Here is a 25,134-nt window from a genome sequence, read left to right as displayed (position 1 = left end):
GTGCAAATTGTAAACTATTTAATTATTCTATTTGGTTTACAAATTAGAACTTATAAATTGGAAGTTATAAACATTTACAGTTTACAATGTTAAGTCATTTAATTATTCTATTTGACTAAAAATTTGAAAACTCTAAGAGGGAAGATTATAACTTCTAATGTACAACTTCCAACTTGTAATCTGTACATACATTAATGTTATTGTTTAATAAATTAGTAAATGGTATTTTAAGTCCTTTGATCATGACTTTAAACAGCAATAATAATCATGGTAATAAAGAATATGAAATTCTAGAAGTGAGTTGTGCAAATTGTAAACTATTTAATTATTTTATTTGGTTCACAAATTAGAACTTATAAATTGGAAGTTATAAACATTTACGGTTTACAATGTTAAGTCATTTAATTATTCTATTTGACTAAAAATTTGAAAACTCTAAGAGGGAAGATTATAACTTCTAATGTACAACTTCCAACTTGTAATCTGTACATACACTAATGTTATTGTTTAATAAATTAGTAAATGGTATTTTAAGTCCTTTGATCATGACTTTAAACAGCAATAATAATCTTGGTAATAAAGCATATGAAATTGTAGAAGTGAGTTGTGCAAATTGTAAACTATTTAATTATTCTATTTGGTTTACAAATTACAACTTATAAATTGGAAGTTATAAACATTTACGGTTCACAATGTTAAGTCATTTAATTATTCTATTTGACTAAAAATTTGAAAACTCTAAGAGGGAAGATTATAACTTCTAATGTGCAACTTTCAACTTGTAATCTGTACATACACTAATGTTATTGTTTAATAAATTAGTAAATGGTATTTTAAGTCCTTTGATCATGACTTTAAATAGCAATAATAATCTTGGTAATAAAGTATATGAAATTCTAGAAGTGAGTTATGCAAATTGTAAACTATTTAATTATTCTATTTGGTTTACAAATTAGAACTTATAAATTGGAAGTTATAAACATTTACGGTTCACAATGTTAAGTCATTTAATTATTCTATTTGACTAAAAATTTGTAAACTCTAAGAGGGAAGATTATAACTTCTAATGTGCAACTTCCAACTTGTAATCTGTACATACACTAATGTTATTGTTTAATAAATTAGTAGGCGATAGGAATCTATTGTATCTCAAAATTGACTATTTTTGAATTATGTCACTCTTCTAGGAAACCAAGGACACGAAACGATTCATAACTTCCTCATATATTATGTTTGCACGCAGTACATACGTATATAAAGATCCTGTAAGGAATATGTCTGGCGATTATGGCAGAATGTACGCTTGATCTGTCAACGCAGCTATTCAATGTTTTTCCGCGGATATTTGCATAATTGCTCGATCTTGATGATTATCATAGTACGCCAGCGCATCCGCGTCTCACTTTCATGCTAATGAAACGCAATTCGCTTTCGTGACTAGCTCACGGTGTTTATCTGTTTATTCATCGGCTATGAGGATGCGCTCCGCGACGTAGAAATATTAGCGTGACTCCTATGGCGAGCCTCAAGGCAGAGGTTCCCGCGACTGTTATCTCTGCCATGGGCGAATTTCGTAACGCCACTGAGACTATCACATCGCGGAAATGTCTTTCATAAACCCTTTGTACGGATGTGTTACCAATGTTAGTCCTGCACTGTTGACTTTTACTCTGATGGAGACCCATGAGTATCTGAAAAATTCATCGCCTAAAATTGAGAACGATTCGTGGTTCTGATATGTTTGGATTTCTTGAGTTTTCTTAAGTTTGATACTTTACAAGAAAAAGTTGGGATATTCTTCCTCCTCGAGTTAGGATGGCTATTTTTAAGAAGGAAAGTTAGTTTAGGATTTCTTGGTAAAAAAAAGGGTTAAAGATTAAAAATTGCATTATTATTAATTGTACATTAAAAATCCGAGGTTTTTCTTAGTAATTCCATAAGTCTGGAAAATTCACTTGATGGAAACACGAATGATTTATGGCTTTGCCTGGTTTGTTCTTCTTCAGCTTCTTTTAACTTTTGTATCTTTTCAATAGGGAAATTAAGGATTGAGGATCAAACTATTGACAGTCTGAACATTTGGAAATACATAAATGCCTGGGAACTTTATTGGATGAAACTATAGTATCAAGAAAACTATCCTCTGGTTGATACACTACCATCTAACTCAAAAAAGGAGGCCAGACCTTCCCAAGCGATCAGGATCCATTATACAACAAAATATTTTGAAGCATCAGCAGTGAATCTTGTGGCTTTTTTTGGTAAATCTACATTCACGTTTCTCCCCCAGCTGGGGCATTTTTTATTTCAGAAACGTCACGTTGCATGGCAACAAGATGTACCAGTCTCTGGACCGGCTGGTACATCCTAGCGGTCAGTGCAACATAACTGCACTTACTGCTGGCAGAGCCGGCTCCCCAGGCTATACTACGCATTACCGTATATCTCTGATGTGCACCATATATCAGAGTCTCTCAAATCGAAGTCTTTTTTTTCGCTGAGTCTCGTGGAACGACGGTTGGCAGTACTGGCTATCTGTAAATCGTCAGGCAATCATGCAAGAATTAGTAATAAGAGCCTTACGGAGGATTATAAGAACTCATGGAGGAGTTAATGAATGTTGGAGTTGTTGGATATCGTCCATAATAACTTTCGATCTGAAAGGAACTTTGATATAACGTTACCAAGTAGGAAGTTTTTCGAATTAGTCACGAAGGCAGGAAGTTAACGGTAACAAGGATATTTCGCTTTTAATTTTCGATAATTAATTAAATGATACGATAGTTAATCTTAAATCAGCCTGGTAAATCAGCCTTGACGGTTTGACCTATATTTAATGCTGGTAGTCTCCAGAGGTTATTAGATAGGTTGGTTTAATTAGTCATAATCGGGTTTTTGAGATTATATTAATAGCCATTGTAGTCATAGTCGTTGGAAATTAAGGTAGAATTTAATTACTTGAAAGGAAGATGTACAGAACATATTTTAAAAGTTCTTTATCTTTGAATAAGCATATATAATATCGAGAATAAAGTATATGTTATAATATTAGGAGATAAAACGTATGTCTATTCAATTCTTTATCTGATATTTTATGGATTCTGGCATCTCTTTCTAACCTCAAATAAAAAGAAAAATCACTTAACCGGAATATTAAGAATAAAATACATATGCATTATGATATTTAGAATTGAATTATTATGAATTGAAAGTAACAATTACTTAATTAACTGTATAATTGAAATTACAAAATTCCATAATATAAATATAACCTCTCTCAACTAAATGTTGAGAAGTCAAGGCTTCTTTACAGGAATATTACAAATTGAAATATTATAGTTACTAAATCAAAGTCACTAGAATGCATTCTAATCATCGTAATCTATAAACTATCAATGTGTTTACATGCCAGACAAAATAAAATATGACAGCTGTCTGAGGGAATCGGTTGGTTAACATTTAGAAATTTGTTTATCCCAGAATAATACCAACGATAAGAAAGATAGAAAATAAAGGAAGATGATCTAGAAGAAATATTAATACGCTTGTGTCAGGAATTGAATCGAAATAGATACCACTGGATGCTATGTCACTATGACGTATCCGAACATTCCTAACCTATAAACTATCAATTAACTATCCGAGACAAAATAAAATATGGCAGCTGCCAAAGAGTATTGGTTGTTCAACACTTAGCGATTTTCTTATCACAGACTTGCCAACAATAAGAAAAAGAGAAACGGCAAACATGGAAAACAGAGAAAGAAGAACTAAAAGCGATACTAATACACCTGTGCCATGGATTGAATCGAAAGGAAGGGAAGTGCATTCCGCGTGAATTCTACTGCCAAGTCTATCCGTTAGACGTCGAATGAATAATTCATGGGGAAGAGCCTGGCTTGAATCATCGACGCTATAGCCAATGAATCTAGCTTGTCTGAGAATCGTTCTATGATAATTGGTCGTTAGCGGCGATCGTGCTCCTCTCAGCTCAGCTTGATATTAATCAGGACGGCCAGTTGATAATGGAGTTAGATCGTAAAGAGGTTCCCGAGAAAAATCGCGTGTATACGTGATAATTTCAATTTCGTGCTCAGATACGCGAGCCAAAAGAATGAAACGAAGAATTAATTTCTTGACGTGATGGCGTCCTCGATGATTTAATCATCCTTATTATGCATCGAGTTAGTTGGTTTTTGCTCACAGGAAAATACTATGTATCGCGTGTAATATACCTTTATTATGTTCTATTTATCATTGTAATTTGCTATGACAGTAATTCCTGCGTTTCTTCTCTAGTTCATTCGCTTTTTTCTGTTAATTTTTCATATTGGTCCCGTGTGTTATACGTCGGTGGACATAGGCACAGGAGATGAAAATGTATCAGTATCTCTCTACAAAGAGACTAAAAAATGACTAGTATCTTCCTCGTCTATAGTTTTTCATGTATTGTTTGTAAACGCTGCAGAAACATGTATGAAAAGAATAGCCTTAGATATGTGAAATTGGGGGATCCCCAAGTAGTTGACAATAGTGGCGCTAGTATCGCGTCAGTAACTTCTGCTTTCGTTAGACTCTTCTGTATAAGTTAATCTATAAGTAAAAACATGAAATTTGGATTATATTACAAATATCTGTAATATATTCGGTTAATATATTTATAAAACTTAGCTGGACAACATTATAGTATTTAGAGATCATAGATACTTAGAAAGGAATATTCAGTGAATATTTTATTTGGAGAACCGAACGTCTACACCTATACACACACACAAAATATGAAACAGAATACGTTATATCACAATATAATGTACATATAGTGACAACAACAATAATAATAATAATAATTGAAGATACTTCGTGCAGCTATCAATCTAATCTCAAAGCGGAGAATTTGCATATAAATATGTATTTATTCAGTGTTTCAGGAATTCTGGAAGAAAGAGAAAGTAAGCCTAGTAGCGCTATGCTGAATAACCAAGATCACCAAGCTAAAGGCAAAACTAAGAAAATAGAGAAACATGTAAATGTGTAATTATAACTGAGCAGTATGAACGGGTAGAATTTAGAGAAAGAGGCGTGTATGAAGCGCATAATTAATTTTTATTGACGCTGTGTTACACAATTCTGGGAGAAACACCTTCTCCCATCGTGGATTCCAGGTGAAAAAGTGGTCAGAACTCGAAAGCGGCGATTACATGAGCGCGTTGGCAAAGCGCTTTTGTTATTCCTGTCTCGTTGTTTCTATTTGAAAATTCGAATCGGCTGGTGATTCTCGGCTTGCTTGATTTTCGATTCGAGAATCGCAACAGTGACGCCGATTTGGCGCCACGTACGACACCATCAGGTGTTCTATGGGGAATTCGAAAGGAGTCTCCCGCCGATTCTCGGCATCCAATGCAGATACAACACATTCAAAAGCGTTCTTACTCGCTGACCGTTCGAACGCTTGTTACTTATATCTTCAACGTTACAAACAAGCCCAGAAAATTCTAGAAAATAATACAGGAATTTCTAGATGTCAAAGAGAGAACGGTCTTGGTTTTCTCGTTTCACTTTGGAATTTTTGGAATAGGATTTTTAATGTCTGGCGATTGTTTTAATTTGGGAAAGGATGATGCAGGGTTTCATAGGATCTTCTGAGTTTGATCTTTTGGTTTTAATCATCGCCAATTAAGTGAAATTTTTTGGTCTTAAGCTTTTTTCAAGTCAGAAGATATTTTCTTCAAGAAATAATAAACTCGTTAATTGTAAAACATTTTTCCAATTTGTTTAAATTGACCAACTCAATCTAGAAACAGGAGGACAACAAAGTGTTCTATGAATGCAGAGGCCCTAGTAATAGGAAAGAAATATTCACCTGTTAAGCAGACTTGTAACATTAGATCCTGAAAAAGTAACTAAAAATGTACAAACGTTGGTAGAACAAGTGGAAAGCAAGCAGACACTCTGATAATATACCACTGTACAAGAATTCTAACAATAAGAAAATAGGGAAATAATTGGACCTTTAGTACTGAGTGTAAAGAAGAAAGAAAAAAGGAAACAGGAAAAATATGAAGATACTTATGGAACAAATACATCACTGTACAAGGATTGTAACATTAATTTAAAAAGATATCCACTTGTGAAAATATTCAAACGTTTGATACTAGACGTACAGAAGGAAACAATGAAAATATATATAAAAATGCAGGTAGAACAAGTGGAAGTCGGGCAGTACGCAATTAAAAAACGGCATCTAACGAAACTTATGCGGGATCGTGACCGGGAGCCGGAGCCCCCGTAATTTTCGTGGGGGTCATTATCACCGGGCGCACTTGCGCCTGAGGAAAGATTCTGAACGCAGCCTTCAGTACAGTTATAACTTCGCCACGAGTCTGACGTCTCTCTCTCTCGTCGCCTCTGACAATCGGCTCGCAGTCGCGGTTCCGCTCGGTTCCAAGTCGCATCCGGCCTTGCCTTCTCCTTCGATTCAATGAAAAGTCTCCGCTTAAACCAGCACTCGTACCCAAAGACTCTATAAATTTCGTTTACACATTATCTGACTCTTAGTCAATCAAATAATACCCAGTATAGAGAAAAGTAATTCCAATAATTATCATTTCAAATCTATTTGACCGATTGAAATTGATAATAAATATATTGTGATTAAATTAATCGGCTGATATCTGACAAAGGGAATTGTGATTCTGTTCAGGTTGATGTACTGCGGAGTGACCAAGTGCCAGAGGACATGAGGATGGACAGAGTGTGTGTTGGTGGTGAGTTATGAGGTAACAGAGTGAGGAGAACAGAGGGTCCGAGTGTGTGAGAGAAAAGGAAGCAAAAATGTTGTGCCTGAAAAAGCGGAGGACCTACAGCTTCACGCAGGGTGTCTGCACGGAGTTGCCTAGGCGATCGAAGGAGGACAATCATCGGTACGAAGGGTCCTTGAACATGGCTATTACGACACTGCCGCGTAAGAACAGGTGAGTCACCTTTTCCTGTTTGATTTGACCGTACACTATGTCCAATCTGATTTGTCATAGGTAAAAGTGGCCAGGGGTCTGCAAGATTGAGTGATCCTTCAGAATCTATACTTGTTATTTCAACAGGTGCGCATAATGGATTAGGTGCTTTCAATGCTTTCATGTTGAGTATCTTGTGCATTTTGACGTTGGATTGAAAGGAACTTTTAAAAGGGTGTTCTTAGACTTTCTGGATGGTTTAGTTTTTAAATATTTCTGAGTGTTTTAAACACTTTCTAGTATTTAACTTAGTCTAAGCGTAAATTAGGCAGTATTATTGGTAGTCAGATTAATTGTGAGTAATTCAGATATTTACTTTGAAGCACCTTCAGGTACTCTAGAAAGTGTTCAGCGTTCTCAGGTACTATGGCGTATATAGTATAACTAGTCAGATAGTTAAGTTTCCACAGATATACTTTAAATATTATAGAAAATTTGGGTAGTTCAAATACTTTATAATAGTCTCAAATACTTTAGGAAGTATTTAATGATCACAGGTTTTCTGATATGTTCTAAAATCCAGATAGCCAACTACTCGATTATTTTGAGTATTGTGAACATCCTGAACGGTTCAGCTATTTTAGAAAACCTTCATTTCAAATATTCCAGTATTTTTAGATGACACGTTCTAGATGATCATTCGTGCATAACTTGAGTAATTATAAACGTACGTACATGGCTATCATACGTATTTAGATATTTCTCTTTCACACTTTCCAATAGTGTCAGTTTCATGTATCTTCAGATTCATTGATGCATTAAAATACTTGCAAGAATTTAAATATTTCCAATACTTTCGGATAACAAGATACTCCGAGGAACTTGCAGGATAGTCGAATGTTTTCTTTGAGATCTCTGGCCGGTGGAGCTCGAGAAAAGTAAGTCGTAATGCGAAGGTCGACCGGAGGTAAAAGTAGGTATCGTTCGATACTGTTGGACAAGTGGAATAACTTCCTACGCGTGCACCGATGGAATGATCCCCGATCGCCCTCAGGATGTTGCGCCCTGCGTGTCCGTGGAACGCAGTCACGTGTAACGTGCAACGTTATATATGTGGGAGGCAGTGTTTCCTTTTAATGAGAAACGATTCCCTTTTAGGAGATCGGTCGTGCTGTTGCAGCAGCCTCATTTTTATTCTGTTCCCAAGTACTGTTACCAATCGATGGATTATTTACTACGTACATTGTCATTTCTGTTCTACACTTCAGTTATAGTGATTGATCTTGTGGCAACTAGCTGAAGACTTGGGGAGACTTCGCTTGAAATAGATTTTATTGTTATTGAATAGTAGAAAATATGTAGAGTATCAGATTCAATATAATATCGAGATCATATTACCTCTTTACTTAGAAGAGTATTTCTTTTTTCGCTTGAGAGTAGATTTCATTATTAGTGAAATATTAGAAGATTAAATAAGATACTTAAAACATCAGATTCAATATAATACTAGAATATTTATAGCAATCTTCCTTGGACTAGAATATCTGGCTACTTACTTCATTCGCTTGATGAGAAATTAATGTTCATAGATAGGATATTATATAAGATCATAGATATTATAAATTAGAAGATTCTTACAGTATCAGATTCAATATAATTTTGGGACACTACAATCTTTCTGGGATCAAAGTATGTACATACCTCTGTACTCACTTGATTAAAGATTAATATTTATAGGTGGAATATTATGTAAGATTACAGATTTTTTCAAATTAGAAGATTCCTGAAGCCTTAGATCCAACATAATATTGGACTGGGGTCATTATTTCTTCCCACATCTGAGAAAGATTAATATTCATAGATGAAGTATAGTTCTTACAAATTAGATCCTTGGAGATTGGACTACAGCAATTCTTCCACTATCAAGGCATCTTGAGAAAAATTAGAGTTCATATTAAATATCAAGTCCAATATGATTATAACTGCTGCTTCATCAGAATTCTTTTAAAATTTACAGTTCATTCCAACATTTCAGATTTCCTTGAAGGAAACACCTGAACCTCCTAATAAAATTTTATTGTGCTTTAATAATAATTAAATTTATAATTTAATTACACGAGTCAGGAAAGGTTACTGATAAGTACCAGGCAATTATTCAACTTTCAAGAGAGTATGGAGCACCACCCTGTGCTATAATTTGTATTATTATCATAAGATTATTGGAAGATGCTTTCCTGAATTTAATGCTGACGATTTTATATGCACACTGGCCACGTGTGAGTGTGTAAACGGCCGCAAAAGCCGGATTTGAATACGGTGATTAGTGGTTGCTACCGTTAGAGATGGAAGGAAAAGACAAGAGCAACGGTGCGAATCATAATTGCGATATTAACGTTGCGTAAGTTATTAGTCGGTTTTTATCTTCGATGCCAACCGTGTTCCCAAGCTGGAACAAAGTGTTCCCGTTCGAAGGACGTGTGTTCTTAATGATCCTCCGGCGTTAAATGATCATCCTTGTTTCGTTTCACTGGCTCTTCTTCGTTTGTTCAAGCCAACAGACATAGATGAATATTTAAAAATGTTTTATGTGCCTCTCTGTTTGTATAAAAGTGAAAAGGTGCATTTTTAATTGAGATCCATTGAGAATGATATTATTAAGAAATAACTTGATTGAAATGGAGATATAAAAATTTATTGCTTTAATAATCAAGCATCAACTTGTTGAAGTTAAGAAGCTACAAGGTTATTGTACATTCTGTAATTAATAATTCTTCTACATCTGTTTCAATGATAGGGATAGAAAAATATTTTACAATATTGGGTGTGTATTTCTTCATTTCCATAAAAGTGAAACGTTGTATTTTCAGTTAAAGTCCATTGAGAATAATGTTAATGAGAATAATGATTTTATATTTAAAAAGAGAGATACAGGATCTTATTATTGGCTAGTTTTGATCTCATTATGTTAAGAAATTTTATCAGGATATTCTACTACTTTGCAGGAGAAAGCTACCATTGGTCAGGTGAATAATATTAATAAAATTTATATCTGGAACGGTATGAAAGTAGCAGGCTATGAGTTTATATATCACATGGTATCATGCAAAGGAATTTCTGAAGAGTATCCAATCTTTAGTACACTACAATTCTATCTGCAATAAATATTCAGTGTGAAATCACCACATGCTTCTGTATGAAAGATCTTGTTCCTTAAACAGACTACTTGCTTGTACGTGATAATTATAAATAATTATTCCAATATTCAATCTGTGCATTAGATTTTTTATCTTAATACCCGTTAATTAATCACTTTCCATAGCTTGCCCAACTTCATAGCTATCCATGTTAATCGATTCCCCAAAGAATCACCTAATTATCTAAAGAATCATTAATTAGCCCCTATGCAAACATAAGTCAGCCAGTTTTAATCGATATAACTGTAGGTTCTGCAATTGTATCACAGGAACAAAGATCTGAAACAATGTTTCTCCTTGATCTTCCTCAACAGACTTGCATAAACCTTTTGAAACTACTGAAACCTGGTGACACTTGCACAGAATGACATCTAAGGCTGTAAATCAATAGAATCTCGTACTTGTATGTTTTTCTAACAACTGATGATCTTACCTTTTACCATTTATCTAGTTCATCGTACTCGTCCCCTTTCAATAGCCATGCAAGAAGGTTACGTGAGTCAGAGTATGGACGTCGCGATTGTGCCTTATCTGGTATCGTTTCCTTCGTCTTGGTTTTTCCTAGCTGGAAGTACAACTGGAATCGTGTCAGCGTGCTTAATTACTCTAGAGATCGCCGGTATAAAGCGGTATCGGCTCTTCTTCGCCGCCCATCCTCTTTAGCCGGTAAAAGGCCACCTGGTGACTCATGAAATGGGACAACAATCTGTTGTCTACCATGTAACATATTTCATGGCTTAATTTTCCAATGGTTTTGTTCTAAGATTGTTGACTTTTTTTTTAATATCTAAATTTAGTATTTTGCAAACTAGTTTCATTCAGAATGAGATGAGATATATTTTTTAAAGAAGAGAATAGGAGGGACATTTGCATGTAATAGATTTTGTAAACGTTAAAATTTAAAAACATGTTAAAAAATTGGGAACTTTTTTCAAGGAACAATTTTGAAAGTTTAGCTTAAGAAAGGAATAAATTATTTTCTTTTTTGCAATACATTCGGTATAAGGAATATTGGCAGGTTTTGAAAGAATGGTCGTTATATTGCAATACGGATAAAAATGCGGTGTGGAAATGATGCACGATGGATTTAGGAAATTGGAAAGCCGGGTAATTAGGAAATCGCAAGTTAGAAAATAATGCATGTTAACATTTGGCGAATATCCCGTAGCCAACAGTGAAATAGGATATTTCTTAATAAAGGGTCAATTAAATTAATTACCATTACCATCTATTCTAACGAAATCATCGAAGACCAGGTCAATCTAGAAATCAGTCACGCTACTTTTTTGAGAACAGAACGAGTTTCAAAAATTGAAATACGATTATTTTTTACTCGTAGTTACACCTTCGCTCATTTTGTTATTACGAACAAGAAGAATTCACGATCAAAAAATTCTTCTTATAAATCTCTGCTGTCTCTAGTGATCCCTAGGAAATCTAGGGTCCCCTAGAAAATCTGATGCACAGTAATAACGCCTCGGATCAAAAGAGGCGAAACAATAAATTCAAAGAAGTCAATCCAACTGCAACAATTTAGGAATATTGCTGGGAGTAATAAATTCTGAAATCACAAACGCAGATGTAAACACAGTCACCCAAGAAGCAAGAAGTAAGAAGATGTGTCCGAAGCGTGGAGGATGGTGAATACAAGCCCCAGTAAAAGTAATTACTTAGCAAGAGGAATGGTGTACGCGTGTAAAACACTGGAAACGATGCTGTGGATTAAACGTAATCGATTGGAAATAGCGGTTCACCCGTGGAAAGGAACGTTAATCTAAGTCCAGCGTGTACCAGGGGCCGGAATTAGTTTGCCAGCCGGACAATCGCGCATTAATCTTCCAGTTGTGTTGCGTACGAAGGTGGAGGAAGGAGGGAGAGAATGCTTCCCATTAGGGAGAAACTGGGGATTGTGAGAATCTGGCTTTTGGAACCAGCGGCATCTCAGCGAACCACAACAATGGATGTGCCTGGAGGGATCTTGGGTGAAAGAGGACCTCGATCTAACTGCACATGGACGACCTTCGACAAGCACCGTTCTTGATCCACAGGAAACTACTCTGAGATCAATTGTGTGTCATAAGACTAGGACGAAGCAGTGATCTTGATCATTGGTAATTGTAAGGCTTAGCGATTGGATTAAATATGCTAAGATGGTATGTATTTAGGGAATATTGTTATAATTCTTTACTGTTTTAATTCTTCAATTTGAGCATCGAGTTAGCTAAGGGATACCAGGTTTCCTAGGTCCTAGAGGAAACTAGAACTATTTTTCTTAGAAAAGACTTGTCAGGAGAATTGGCTGATTGTAAATATTTTTGTTCTTGCATTTTCCTGACTGTTACTCGAGACGGTTTTATTAAGCAAAGGGAAAAATCTGAGCTGAAGAACGTCAACGAATAGAAGGAGTTCTGAAGTATAACGATACATAAAAGTAAACTAAGAATCGGTGGAATTGAGATTGCAGATGGAAAAATCAATAAAGCAGAAATCTTGAAATATACTCGTAAAAGTGAAAACCGAAGAATCTGCAGATCTGCGATCGTAATAAAGTCTGCAAAATTTCTAAAGAATCAATCCTGGACCGAAACTCAATTGACCATAGAAGAATAAGTATAAAACTTGGCCGATCAAGAGAAAGTGCAATAATAATCTGAAAATATTTAAATTCAAGCTGGCCAAGCATCCCAAGCAGAAACCACATTGAAAGAACAAGTAGAGCTGCTGGAATGATCTCGTTAAGGTGGGCTGATGAATAATCCAAGAGAAAAGAGGAAAGAGATCAGGGGAACGCCAGTGTTGAAATGGGCAAGAGAAACTGGTCGAGTTTCGATTTTCACGGGATCTGGTCCGGCAAAAATCACGGGTTGGACTGCTTTTCTTGTTGGCATGCCGTCCGATAAGCACGGTGTTAAGGTTACCTAAGCACTTTCTATGCCAGTCGATGGCCGGTCGCTTTGAACGAGCCTCGATTCAGAATGGAAATTATGTCGTCGGCCGCTGTTACGTGGAATGTTGTTCCATGATAATGAGGGACACCACCAAGGATACGTGCCTGCTGAAACTGCTCTGCCGTTTGGCTTCATTCACTAGCAGCTTGTACGCCATAGCCACTTTCTTTGAATTATTAATGTGGCCCAAGATTTCATGCCAGGGAACATGCACTTAATGCGATTACTGCCATGGCAACTCTTAACAATTATGATAATTCATTCGCTAGAAGTTCGTACACTGTTGCTAGTTTTCTTAAATTATTACACATAGCTTCGCTAATTATGCATATGTAAAACAAGTATGGTCTTTTAAAACAGGGTATTAAGGAAGGTGGATTTAATTCTTGATATTAGACGAAGCAGATAGCATATTCAGATAACAATTTTTGATATAGTAGACTTAATCTAATTGTCAAGGTAGTAATCTTACGTTTCAGTAATTTTACTTATTTTAGTTACTTACTAGGATCCATTTCAGTTACTTATTTTACCTTTTCTGATAAAGATACATTATATATATCTTTTATATCTTTGGAAGATCCTTCAGAAGATCAATGTATATTATCAATGTAGCGTTTGAGTAGCTAAACTGTCGACAATAATATTGATCGTCTAACGCTCGTTGAATCTAACTGGTTTTCTTCTTCTTTTTGAAGAAAATAAAATAATCGCCTATTCTTTTGTATTTCTGAATCTAACTGGTTCTCTTCTTCTTCTTAACTGTGTAAAAAAAGCTGATTATCTTCTCCTCTTTTCAACTATACCAAAAATGGGATTTATCATGTGGTCCTCTTGTTCTTTCTCACTGGCTGACTAATGTCGTACACCTGCTGCAGCCGAATGATTGAAATGCCCTCGCCAAGCGGTGGATCGATGGAACCCCGATGAATTCATATCACTTCCCGTCAGAACGGAAACGCGATGGTGCCGCGGATGGAATAACTGAACGATTGGAAACGCGTCTATGCTTGTACACGATCGTTTCTCTGCAACTAGGCGGGGCATCCTCGTCGATGCATCCCCGTGCCAAAAGGATGCGTGTCTTCAATGTTAAACGGTTGTTCATCCACGGGGGGAATTCAGATCTCGCCACGACACGGCTATCATTTTAAATCGGACGCTTTTTCCTCTTGTGCATGTTTCTCTTGGCAACCGGTCTTATCCAAGTTGTCGTGGTTCCACCACAATTTGCCAGCAACAGGTGATGAGTTAGCATGATGCATGGGTTAATATGATGGGTTTAATGTAGTGGAACTTGGAATCAGCTACTTACTTTGTTGCTGGGGGAGGAGATATAGTAAGTACGTAGTTTGGTTGGATGTATCAGTGGATGGAACATTTTATCAGTATCTATTATTCACTTAATAAATGGCAAACTTCTATTTATAAAGTGGATAGCCTAATTTACTTGTGGATAGGTGGATATTTATGCAAATTGTATCTTTATGAATACAATTAGAAAAGTAGAACATGATCATTATGTGCATGTATAGGAATTTGTATCAGTTATTAAGTACTATAATAAGTACCCTCATGAAGAGTTTCTTTACCATGTTGGAACTGTTTTGGATCCTTGGTTTACTAGTTTTATTATTTCTTTTATTTCTTTCTATTAATAGATTCTTCTCTTATAAATTTTCAGGTGTGCAAAGAAGAAAATTTTAGAAAATTCAATAGTTTATTACTGGAAATTGAACAAGATCTTTTCTTCTTTTTTCAAAAATGAAACTAATGATATTGAAACTGTACGAAATTAGAAAAGAAGTAAAAGTCTCTAAAATTACTTGTTATACAACAATGAATTTTTTTGAAAATATCTAAATATGCAAGTAGGATCTTGAAACCTTAATACAGTTAATTCTTCCAATATTTAAAATTATCAAACTTAGTTCCCAAAAAGGATTCGTGTCAATCATCCATAACGTAATACCACTATAAATATTAAAATTGTATGCCATAGTTGCGATTCTCAGTACTCTCAGGACTTTTGTTATAATCATCAGAACGTTGAATATCCTATTTTTAAAAGTAACGCGATTCTTTGTTCCTCCATCCATGCATTTCCAAAGTTTTGCATAGTAAAACAGTAGGATCACTGATTACGCAAGAGTTAGGGATCCGGCTAATTACCGGTAATTACGATTAATTACAGCTGATGGCAGGCTCTCTGGCCCAGCTCTGAGAACGACACTGTTCTCAGACAATTTGTCGGCTGGTGTTGAGATTGCATTCCGAGTCCTTTCGAGAATGTCCTCGTTACACACCGTTATCTCGTGCTTCTGCGGATCTCACACGCAGGCACGACGCCTCTGAAAATAACAATGAATTCGTAGAAAGTACCCGCGAACAATTTACATGCACGCATTTGCCTCGCCTAGTCGTCACTCTGGCTCTACGCTATCCTTTCACTGCCGCGTTTTTCCTGGAACCATGTAAAAACATAGTGTTCTCCGTTCTTCATTAAAAGCTAACTGTTTATGACGCTTTTGTAGCATTTAGAACGTTGGTTTTTCTGGTATTTTAAGTTACCTTAATTTACCTTAGATTTGTTTAGGTTATCTTAGTTTACATTAGATTGTGTTAGGTTAGTTTAGTCTATTTACTTTAGATTAGATTAGGTTAGATTAAGTTAGTTTAATTTAGATCAGGTTGATAGAGCAGGTTAAGCTAGGTTACATGAAGCTATGTTAAATAGATTAGTTCGGTTTAGGTTAGATCAACTAGGTTTATTTAGGCTAAGTTAGATGCAGGGGTAAGCGAGAAGGTTGGACGGTGGATTTAAAAACAAAAGGGTTAAGTTAGATTAGGTTAGGTTAGATTTGGGCGACAGTTCAGTTATTTTTAAAATATACATACACCCTTTTAAATTGAGAGAAATTGAGAATTCTAAAATTGAGGTTAAGGAAGAGAAGGAGGAAACGGAATAACAGGACAAAGAAGGTTCTTGTTGATTGTTGGATCCAAGCAGATATGCTTCCATATATTCCTGCAATGAATGAATACAATAAATAAAAGTAAATCACACATTCGTTTCTTAGAAATTAAACACTAATAATGCCCAAATTTGTGTTACGAAGTTCAGAAACTAATACTAACTGAAATTGATCAAGTAACCTCATATGACTATGTACATAACCTCGTTCTTTGTTTTCTCAATTTCTACATATGTCTCTTCTCTATTTAAATGATCACATCTCATACACGCATACCAATTGATATAAATCACATGATAAAGATATTTTCATATTTACGTCAGTGTCGGGGACAGTAGCCTCTAGGAGCCAATAAATCTGTCTTAGCAGCCATAATTACACGGCGGTATAATGCGTTAACCGCGGAATTACAATGTACATATAGAGAATATTTGCATAGCTGGAAGTTCGTTCGAAAGTAAATTGAGCAATAAATCGACGGTAACAAGATGGTTAGAGTTCGAGGATGTTACTATGAGATTCGCGTGAAATCGAGAGCTGACGAAAATGCGCCGGTACATGCTCGAATGCACGCTTATCTGGCGAGATCTCTCGGCGTTTCGGAAGCGCGGACGGAGCCATGCTTTCTAACTTTTGCCTTGTAAATCGCGCTCCATCGGAAGACGTGTGCGAACCGATAATATCTGGTCGTCCCCGTTAACGTGAGCGGTGAAAACGGATCTGACTCTTTTACCTTATCTTTTCGTTAAGATTTTTTTGATTAAGATAGCGTTGATGAGAAAATATAAACCAATGCTTCATTGGATATTTTGGTTAACTATTAAGGTGTATACTGCTACCACCAAACTGCTTCTACTACTGCTACCACTGCTACTATCAAATGTCCTAAATAAATATAAGCATCACTAAATGTTATCCTAATTTTAAGATCGTAGTATACAAAAGTGGACAACACAAAAAGCAAATACTACTACATATTAACATTTTTGGTTAATTATATTCATAGAATACATTAATGTTCTTGTTTCTAAAAAAAGCTTTTGAAATTAGCCTTGTAGGAATTAAAGATGTAATATGTTACAATCTTGTAATTATGTATTTGCAGTTTTTTCTATTACAAACAACAAGTTTTTCCCTAGAGGTTAGAAAATTCTGGAAAGTTTTCACAAATATGTTTTTGTTCAAAAAAAAAGAAAAACAAAACGACTTAAGAAACACGTTTTTAGAAATTGAAAAGACAGCGGAGTATAATTTTGTAATTTATTTAAAATTCTTTCTGTTGCAGGTAACAACTTTTTCCTTAAACGTAAAATATTAATATTCCGGGAATTCTCGTGGGATCAGGATTGAGAAAGCAAACTCGTATGTACATGTGTTGACTATAATTAAGGTAGGAATGAATTTTATTCATTATGCGAGCGACGTGAAGCGTGCATGCCTCCGTGGCGCTGCAATCATGCTCGCAGTTGCGCAGGTCGTGTTGCATACATCACAGGGGCTCTTTCTTCACTTTTTACGATTTACTCTGTTTTCATTGCGTTCTTTTTACGGAGAGTTATTTTATTTACGAATTAATCCGAATCTATTTATATACACAAAATAGATAATTTAAAGAATATATATGTATATTCTTTAAATTACAATATTTACATTAATTAGCGAAAGACAGTTGAATATATCCTGATGATTTAAGTCGGATATTAAATTGAATGCATCGGAATAAATTCTCGCTGATGATGCTCGAACTTTCCAAGATTCTGCAGGCAGTTTAACAAACCAAATCCTTTCCTCTCTCATCGCGTTTCTCGAATCATGACGGACGCAAGAAACGATCCATAAAACTCGCGAACAGCTGTTCCTGTGTTTTATGTCGATTTTTATATTTCGATCTGGCATTCCTCAAATCGTTGCTTGTGCAATCGTCTTTCCTGTGGAATTTCCTGGAAACAAAAACTTTTCTTAACATAATTTTACTGGAATAATTCGATTCATGAATATTTTGTTTTTCAATGTTAATTGACGCGCTTCCACTTTCAAGGCAATCACATTTTATTTACCTAATAAAATATTGGTTTATTTTTTATTGTTTTAAAACGACCCAATTACGAAACAAACTATTTATATTATTATTATTATTATCATTGTACATATCAATGTATTTATACTAGTACTGCTTATTGCACTATATTCCTGTAGTAGAATTTCTATTTTATTACTTTTTTTCTTTAAGATATAGAGTACGCTAACAACGTATATTTTTGTTATTTGACAAAAATTTTAATCATTTCAATTATTCCAAAAGTATTTCAACTAAAATTTAAATCTTCAAGCAAATCTCAAAATACTATTTCTATTTTCTAATATCGGACTAAACTTATACCACTTATACCACTATTTCTATACTGCTTTAGTAGCATTTTCATTCGCTATTATTATTCTTCTCTTTCCTCCTAATATTTACATTGCAATATATGATGTATATTATGCATTATAAAATATATTTTTATTATTTTTCATACTAAAATGTTATTATAGTTATTTTAATTACTTGTATTGTAAAATAAAATAGAATAAAATCATAAGTATGTACTATTAGTAATGAATACGGTAATAGTATATGTGGCTCCACCAGTCGTAGGAAACCACATGCGCAGAAGCGCGTGCCAGACATGCGCAACCGCAACGAACAATCCGTTGCTCCGATTGTTTGCCTTATGTAAGCAAGTACATAGTTCGTCCATCCTTTTCTCATTTTTCTCGATTGAATACTGCTTTTTCGTCTCTCGACGGCAAAGAAAAGAATCAAATGGCAGGCTGTAACCAAGGTGTAGTGTTCAGAGCCGGCAGTATAGCAGCTGCCACCGGTGTTTTAGCACGCGACCGTTGCCAACGGTCGTTGTGCATCATGCGTAACCCTCATACGCACCCTCAGTATATTTTCAAACACGTTCGTGAATAGTGTCGTTCATGTGTCTGTGGAGAAATTCAACAAGGATGGGCTTGAAATTGCGACGTATCTTTCAAATATTTCGGTGAGTTAAATCGCAAATCTTATCTTACCTCAACTTTGATTTGTGTATAATAGTTCCTAGTAATCACAAGTTGTGTAAAAATCTTATATGTTTTCTTGTAGACATAAACATTTACATAGGTTATGGTACCATAAATTGATTTTGTCCAGCATTAAATTTGCTATAATCGCTATAAATATGCAAATATGCAATTTTTTTATTGTAAATATGTATAGTGGAATTCCTTAAATTATCTTTCAAATTTATTTAATATCGAAACATTTGTTTAAGTTAAGTATGCAAATCATAATTCTGAATAGTGAGTTTTCATTTATTTTGATACATAGAAAAATCCTTAAGTCGTGTCTCGAAGTTTACCTTAATCTTAAAAAATTTTAAGTTTTTTTAATTTGGATTAGCATTTATACGAGTTAATTTTGTTTGTTTCATAACGAACAACCAATTTCATCAACAAAAAAATACATCGACGATTTTACGAGCTGTTCATAAAACCCTGTTCCAGCTAACCGATTGCATTTCTGTTCACCATAGAATATTTACTACGTTATAATCGAGAGAAAGTCTTTTGTCAATGTGATCGCGCAGTCGAGTTCAATTAGCCATTTCTTATTAGGAATTCATTGTATTTATAACAACGAAGAATGCGAGTAATTAAAATGTAATTCCCACATTGAAAATCTTAATTCACTAGATTCACGTAAGAATTACTTCATACTGTATTTCTGAATTAAATTAATTCATTTACGGAATCTGCGGTACCGTAATTCTAATTGAGAATCTCTCGATCTGTGGAGAACGCGAAACTGTATACATAGAAAGCCGGTCACCGAACGGGAAAAAAAACAAGTCATAACCAAGAAATATACCACTGGAATTATTCTAATGTATTCTAATGTCGATTCTGAAGTCCCTTATTTACACTACCATATATAAGTATCTTTAAACACTTTAATAGATTTGTACCAACAGTACATGGTTGTCAATAAAATGTATAAATTAATTAAAATGTATTAACTAATATTAATTAAAATGTATTAACTAATATTGCTACTTAAAACGAACTTTATCGTATTACGATAATGAAATAATAATATAGAATTGAATATATATTAAAAATAAATACATTTAGGAATTCATTATTATACATAAATTCATACAATTAGGAATTCATATTATGGATAAATACCAAAAGTTTTATATAAATCGCATTTATATATAAACTCCTTATAAGGATATATTTATTTGATGTCGTGTAATGTTTCTTGCAAATTTTTCCTACAATAGATAAGATATTATACGGAGAAATATTGAAACTAAAGTAAATAAAATATTATATATCACAACGTAAAATAATTTAATTGTAAGATACATACTAGGAAAAGTTTCATATAAATTACATTTACAATATACATCCCTTATAAGAACATTTCCATGGTTGATGTCATAATAATCTTCAAAAAAGTTTGCAGTCGCCAACGCCTAATCTGATTTTTAAAATACTCCTTGGTAGTAAGAAACAATCATTCGTTTATATCTAATGTAGCAATCTCAAATTTTAAGATAATCGCAGAAAATTTGACATTCCCTAATTTGTACAAAATCTCGAATTTCTTTTATTATATTTGGAGTGTCGGCGACACGGACCGAGTAGCATGCGAGGGCGCCCGAACGAAAGTCGGAGAGGCTCGACGATGGGGCGCGAAAATTGCCGAAGCTACCCGCGCGAAAGCCGTTAGTTCTCGATCAGTCGTAGTCCGTCGATCGTTGAGTTTGGACCGTTAAGCTCTTCTACTGGCGCGTGTATCCTTCATCGTGCTTTCATCTACTTATTGTCATCGTTGTTACAATTTTTACATCTCGAGAAGAACGTTCGAAACGTTCCATTCGATCGGGCTCTTAATTAACAATAAATTATTGTCGTAAGTCGGGAATGTGATTGTTTGTCGGGGACCGGCATAAACGTTCTCGAATCTTTCTGTCAACCGTCAAAAGTGTTAGTGAGAGAAAGAAAATTGAATTCGTGAGATTCGTGACTGAAAAAGTGCGTCTTAGAAACTAGTGCAGAAGGTCACGTTCAATGGCTGTAGGAATGACAACAAGAAATTAATCATCCGGTGAGTCGATTATTTCCCGCCATTTCTTTAAAAATTCAAATGCTGTGAAGAATAAATTCCTCCTTTTTTCGTATTTAAGAATTATTTAAAAATTTTAAAGTTAGAATATCGAACATTATCGTTTGTATACCATAAGTAGACTGCGTATTTTTATGCAAATTCATATTTTTTATATATTCATATTTTGTATATTGCACGAGTTCCCATTAGAAGCAGTAAGTAATAAATATTGAAATTTATAAATTCATATTTTAGTAGTCCCTCATAAGTCGTCAAGCGATGACAGGAATTATAATAGAAAATAGGTTGCCAATTAAGTTGAGGTTCTTGTGCGAAATGCAAGAAACGTTGTGAATCATATACGTTATCGTAACGGTCAATTTTACGATGTCTCGTTTTAATAGCCACGATGTAATTCTATAACACCGTATTTTGTTCCTTTAACAAATTTTAACCCCTGACAAGAAGGTTCCAATCGATCATAGTAATACAAAATTGACAAAAAATTAATAAATAATATAAATAATACCATGATTATATATTTATATAATTATATTATATTATATAGTTATATTTATATCTTTTAGATTATAATTTTTAAAATTAGGGTATTTTTGCGTTTGATCGAAAAATATTTAACGTTGAATGTTAAATAATTTTCTCGACTAATAACACAGCGTGTGATAGTGAGATATAATTTTCTATCGGGTACTGGAGGCAATTTTTCAAACATTTTCCCGCCTTATCAGCCCTTGTGAAACGTAGACAATTAATTTCTTCAGCAAACATCGCAACTACTAATTGCTTCACGATTTCGTAGGATGCTTATCGCTCTGATAAAATTGTTACTGAAAAAATTTGAGCCGAGATCTCGAGATTTCTCGATAAATATCGCATAACGCAATTACACAATGCAAATATTGCGACGCTACAAAGTCATCTATTACGATTTAAAAATTGTTTCTTATACGATCCGATGATTTATGTTCCTCGTAATTTTTTACCATGAGACCATCAATAATAATGTTTTTATCGATGAAATTTATGATTTCTCGTCGATAATTAGTCATCTGAATTTTATTCTTCGCTTTTCTAGAATTTTTTGCCGTGCGATTATAAACTTTGAGGTTTTTAAAAATTCTTTTTGTTTTAAGTCGGCAATAAAAAGTTGACTTTTTTGATTTATTTTCGATGATAAATACGTCGCGTTGTCGTGAAAATACGTTTCGAATCGTTTACCTGCTCTCGATTCGTTTTCAAGATTTCGTAAATCTCGCGATAACTAAACACACGTACAAACTTGCCACGTATACTTATCACGCATTATTGTGTAAAATCCAATAACAATTCCTGGTAATACCTGCAATTTGTATACTGAAAATAATACACCATATTATAAAATCGAATTAACGAAAAGGAAAGAAAAGAAAAGCAAGGTTTGCAAAGTTAGGTTATGTTAACACGTTCAATAACAATTGGAGTAATAATTTCAATTAACATTCCACGTTAGATAGAACTGAATTAAAGAATAGAAATAAAAGAAAGCTAGATCAAAGTATGTTAGCGATTTTTCCACGAAATAGTAATTTTCCCGCGACTGACTTCTATAAATGGAAAAGAAGAAGCAGATGCCTAGTTCAAACAGTAGGTAAATGTTGGCAAATTTTGTTGAAAGAACCGGCAGTTAAATAGAGAGCGTCGGCCGTCGGCTGTTTGCACGGCTTAGCTCGTGTTTGAGGTTTCCCTTTTAGTATTTCTGGTTTCCCGATGCTATAAACGTCACGAATCCCGTGTTTGTACAAGAATCAATCACAGGTGGTCTTTTGACAGCTCTGTGTTTGTTACGTAAAACCAGGAGTAAAAGAAATGAAACGTTTCGCAATGAGTTTATTCGTAAAATAAAAGGAGAAAGATTCCAAGTGTATTTTTAAACGACTTTTTTGTATTCTTAAATCTCGGGTCGACATTATTTTCTGAATTACTTATTCGACAAGATTAATCGATACGAAACGAATTTGTCGTAGGTTCGTGGAAAGAAATTCTCAAACTTCAAACTTTAATGGAATAAGATCCATAGATTACACGAAAATGCTATCAAATTAATAAAACTACAAATTTCGACTATTATTTAATTAGTACAATATAAAATTCGATATATAGATCTAAATTTAATATTATATATTTATTTCCTTTAATCTAACATATATAAACAATAAATGATAATACCAATAATTAGTAACAGTTTATACTATAATTTCAGAGTTTATATGACTCACATGTAATCATTACAAGATAACATAAACGTATTTTAAAGGTTAGAAAAATGTTCGATAACGATATAAAATAATCGGAGACAAAGCGTATCAAGATACGACGTATATATTTCGAGAGTGTGACTGAACGTATATAATTTCGAACGTATGTAAACAGTCTGTTTATGACCTCTCTACCATGAATATCGTCTGTCTTTCTCTAAACACGATCTTCTTCTCTTTACATTGTTTTCTTTTCTCATCTCGTTTTCTTAGAATTCGATCGAACACAAGCAGTTGTCACGTTCATTCCGTGACACGCCCATGTTACGTGTAAAAATTATTTTTTACGTTTGCTGCTGGATAATCCGTTAGCTGGCAAAGTTTATAACCGACCATCTACCCGACGACCGGAATAAAATAGTCGAATGGCCCTAGGCGCGTTTACTTGTCCGCCATGTTGAATTTTATATTTCGAACGCATCTTAACACGTTCAACATGAAGTTAGCACATATGTATATCGAAGAGAAGGAAATTCTCGATACATTTATTAGCGTTATTATTTCCTTTCTAGTGTTCTAGTCATTTTTGAAGCAGATAAAAGTAAAAAAGACGCTTTCCAATTTCTTTTAATATGAAACGTAGAAATCGTAGTTACGAATGCTTTAATATTATGGTCAGTTTCGAACATCACTTTCACATTAAGAATTAAATGTTTAAAACATTAAGAGTCTAGGTTGCGTTAACGCAACGTATAGTTGCAACGTTATTCAATCAGTTTATGTTATCTAATTCTATTTTTTCAATATTATAGGTACGAAAGGGAATTCCAAGGGATTAGCTTACATTTTTTCTCATTAGGATTTCTTCTATCTAGGTTCTATGATTTTATGAAATTTAAGGAAATTGAGATATTCGTGACATTAATGATAAACTATCGCTTGGCCATTAGCGAGTTAATCCCTATACGTATTTTTGTAATCGACTGATTATTTTAACCGCAGATTAACGTTAACAGTATTTTATCTTACCAAGATATGTTCACACATGTATACATTATATGCTCATTCTTATCCTTAGCTGTTTTCTTTTTACGATAAAAATTTGCAAATCTTGCTACAATTCCAAATATATATATATATCTCAACGAATCTCTGTAACGCTTGAATAACTTTCCTTGATAATTAATCAGGTCGTTAATGGCGTAATTGTTAGATATTAAATACGTTATGCAAGGAGATGGATGATGACGTCGCTAATTTCATAATTGAACAAGCATACCAACAACGTTGGTATCAGTTGGCTATCAGTTAGTGTAACTTTGAGTCGCTATCTTATCTAGTTTAGGCTGTACGTGCATGTCGAATTGTATGTTTTCATCACGTTCATTCATCTTTTTATATTGTTTCTTGCTTCTATTGGTCTTGCAACACGTAGGGTATTGCAGATGCACGGACACTTTCGCTGTCGGTCGAGTTTTTGCTTCTCGGATGTGTATGCGTACGTGCATGTGTATGTGAGCAAATATCCTGGCCTTGATTTGAAAATCTGGGCCGCGTTGCACCTCGTATCGATGCCGTAATCAGGCAGTGTACAATGACTGGTTGCATACGCTTATCTTTCACCTTTTTCTGCCCATTGAAAGTCAATTTACTTTGTCCTGTGTGT

At 34.4% G+C, this 25,134-nt stretch overlaps 1 protein-coding gene and 1 long non-coding RNA gene across 6 annotated transcripts in view; one reads left to right on the top strand and one right to left on the bottom strand.

The window, feature by feature from the left end:
* LOC139994839 (uncharacterized) overlaps nucleotides 1-25,134 on the top strand; it is a 100,445-nt gene that overhangs the window by 2,311 nt on the left and 73,000 nt on the right. For 3 of the 5 annotated variants that reach the window (XM_072017796.1, XM_072017797.1, XM_072017802.1), the window contains exon 2: nucleotides 6,701-6,971. In XM_072017796.1, the coding sequence (XP_071873897.1) occupies nucleotides 6,832-6,971 (140 nt within the window). In that variant the 5' untranslated portion in view covers nucleotides 6,701-6,831. Of the gene's footprint in view, nucleotides 1-6,700; nucleotides 6,972-18,958; nucleotides 19,100-20,829; nucleotides 21,214-25,134 lie in introns of those variants that run through there. The other 2 variants (XM_072017798.1, XM_072017800.1) reach the window with 2 other exon arrangements.
* Nucleotides 17,732-19,828, bottom strand: LOC139994851 (uncharacterized). Its single transcript, XR_011801777.1, has 3 exons — nucleotides 19,128-19,828; nucleotides 18,616-19,040; nucleotides 17,732-18,007 (listed from the first exon to the last, which is right to left on the bottom strand). It is a non-coding gene; the product is annotated as an uncharacterized lncRNA (long non-coding RNA).

Source organism: Bombus fervidus, chromosome 15 (genome assembly GCF_041682495.2).
Source record: "Bombus fervidus isolate BK054 chromosome 15, iyBomFerv1, whole genome shotgun sequence".
NCBI lineage: Eukaryota > Metazoa > Arthropoda > Insecta > Hymenoptera > Apidae > Bombus > Bombus fervidus.
The sequence above is the reverse complement of the archived record's forward strand: the minus strand, read 5'-3'. Positions and strand labels throughout refer to the sequence as shown.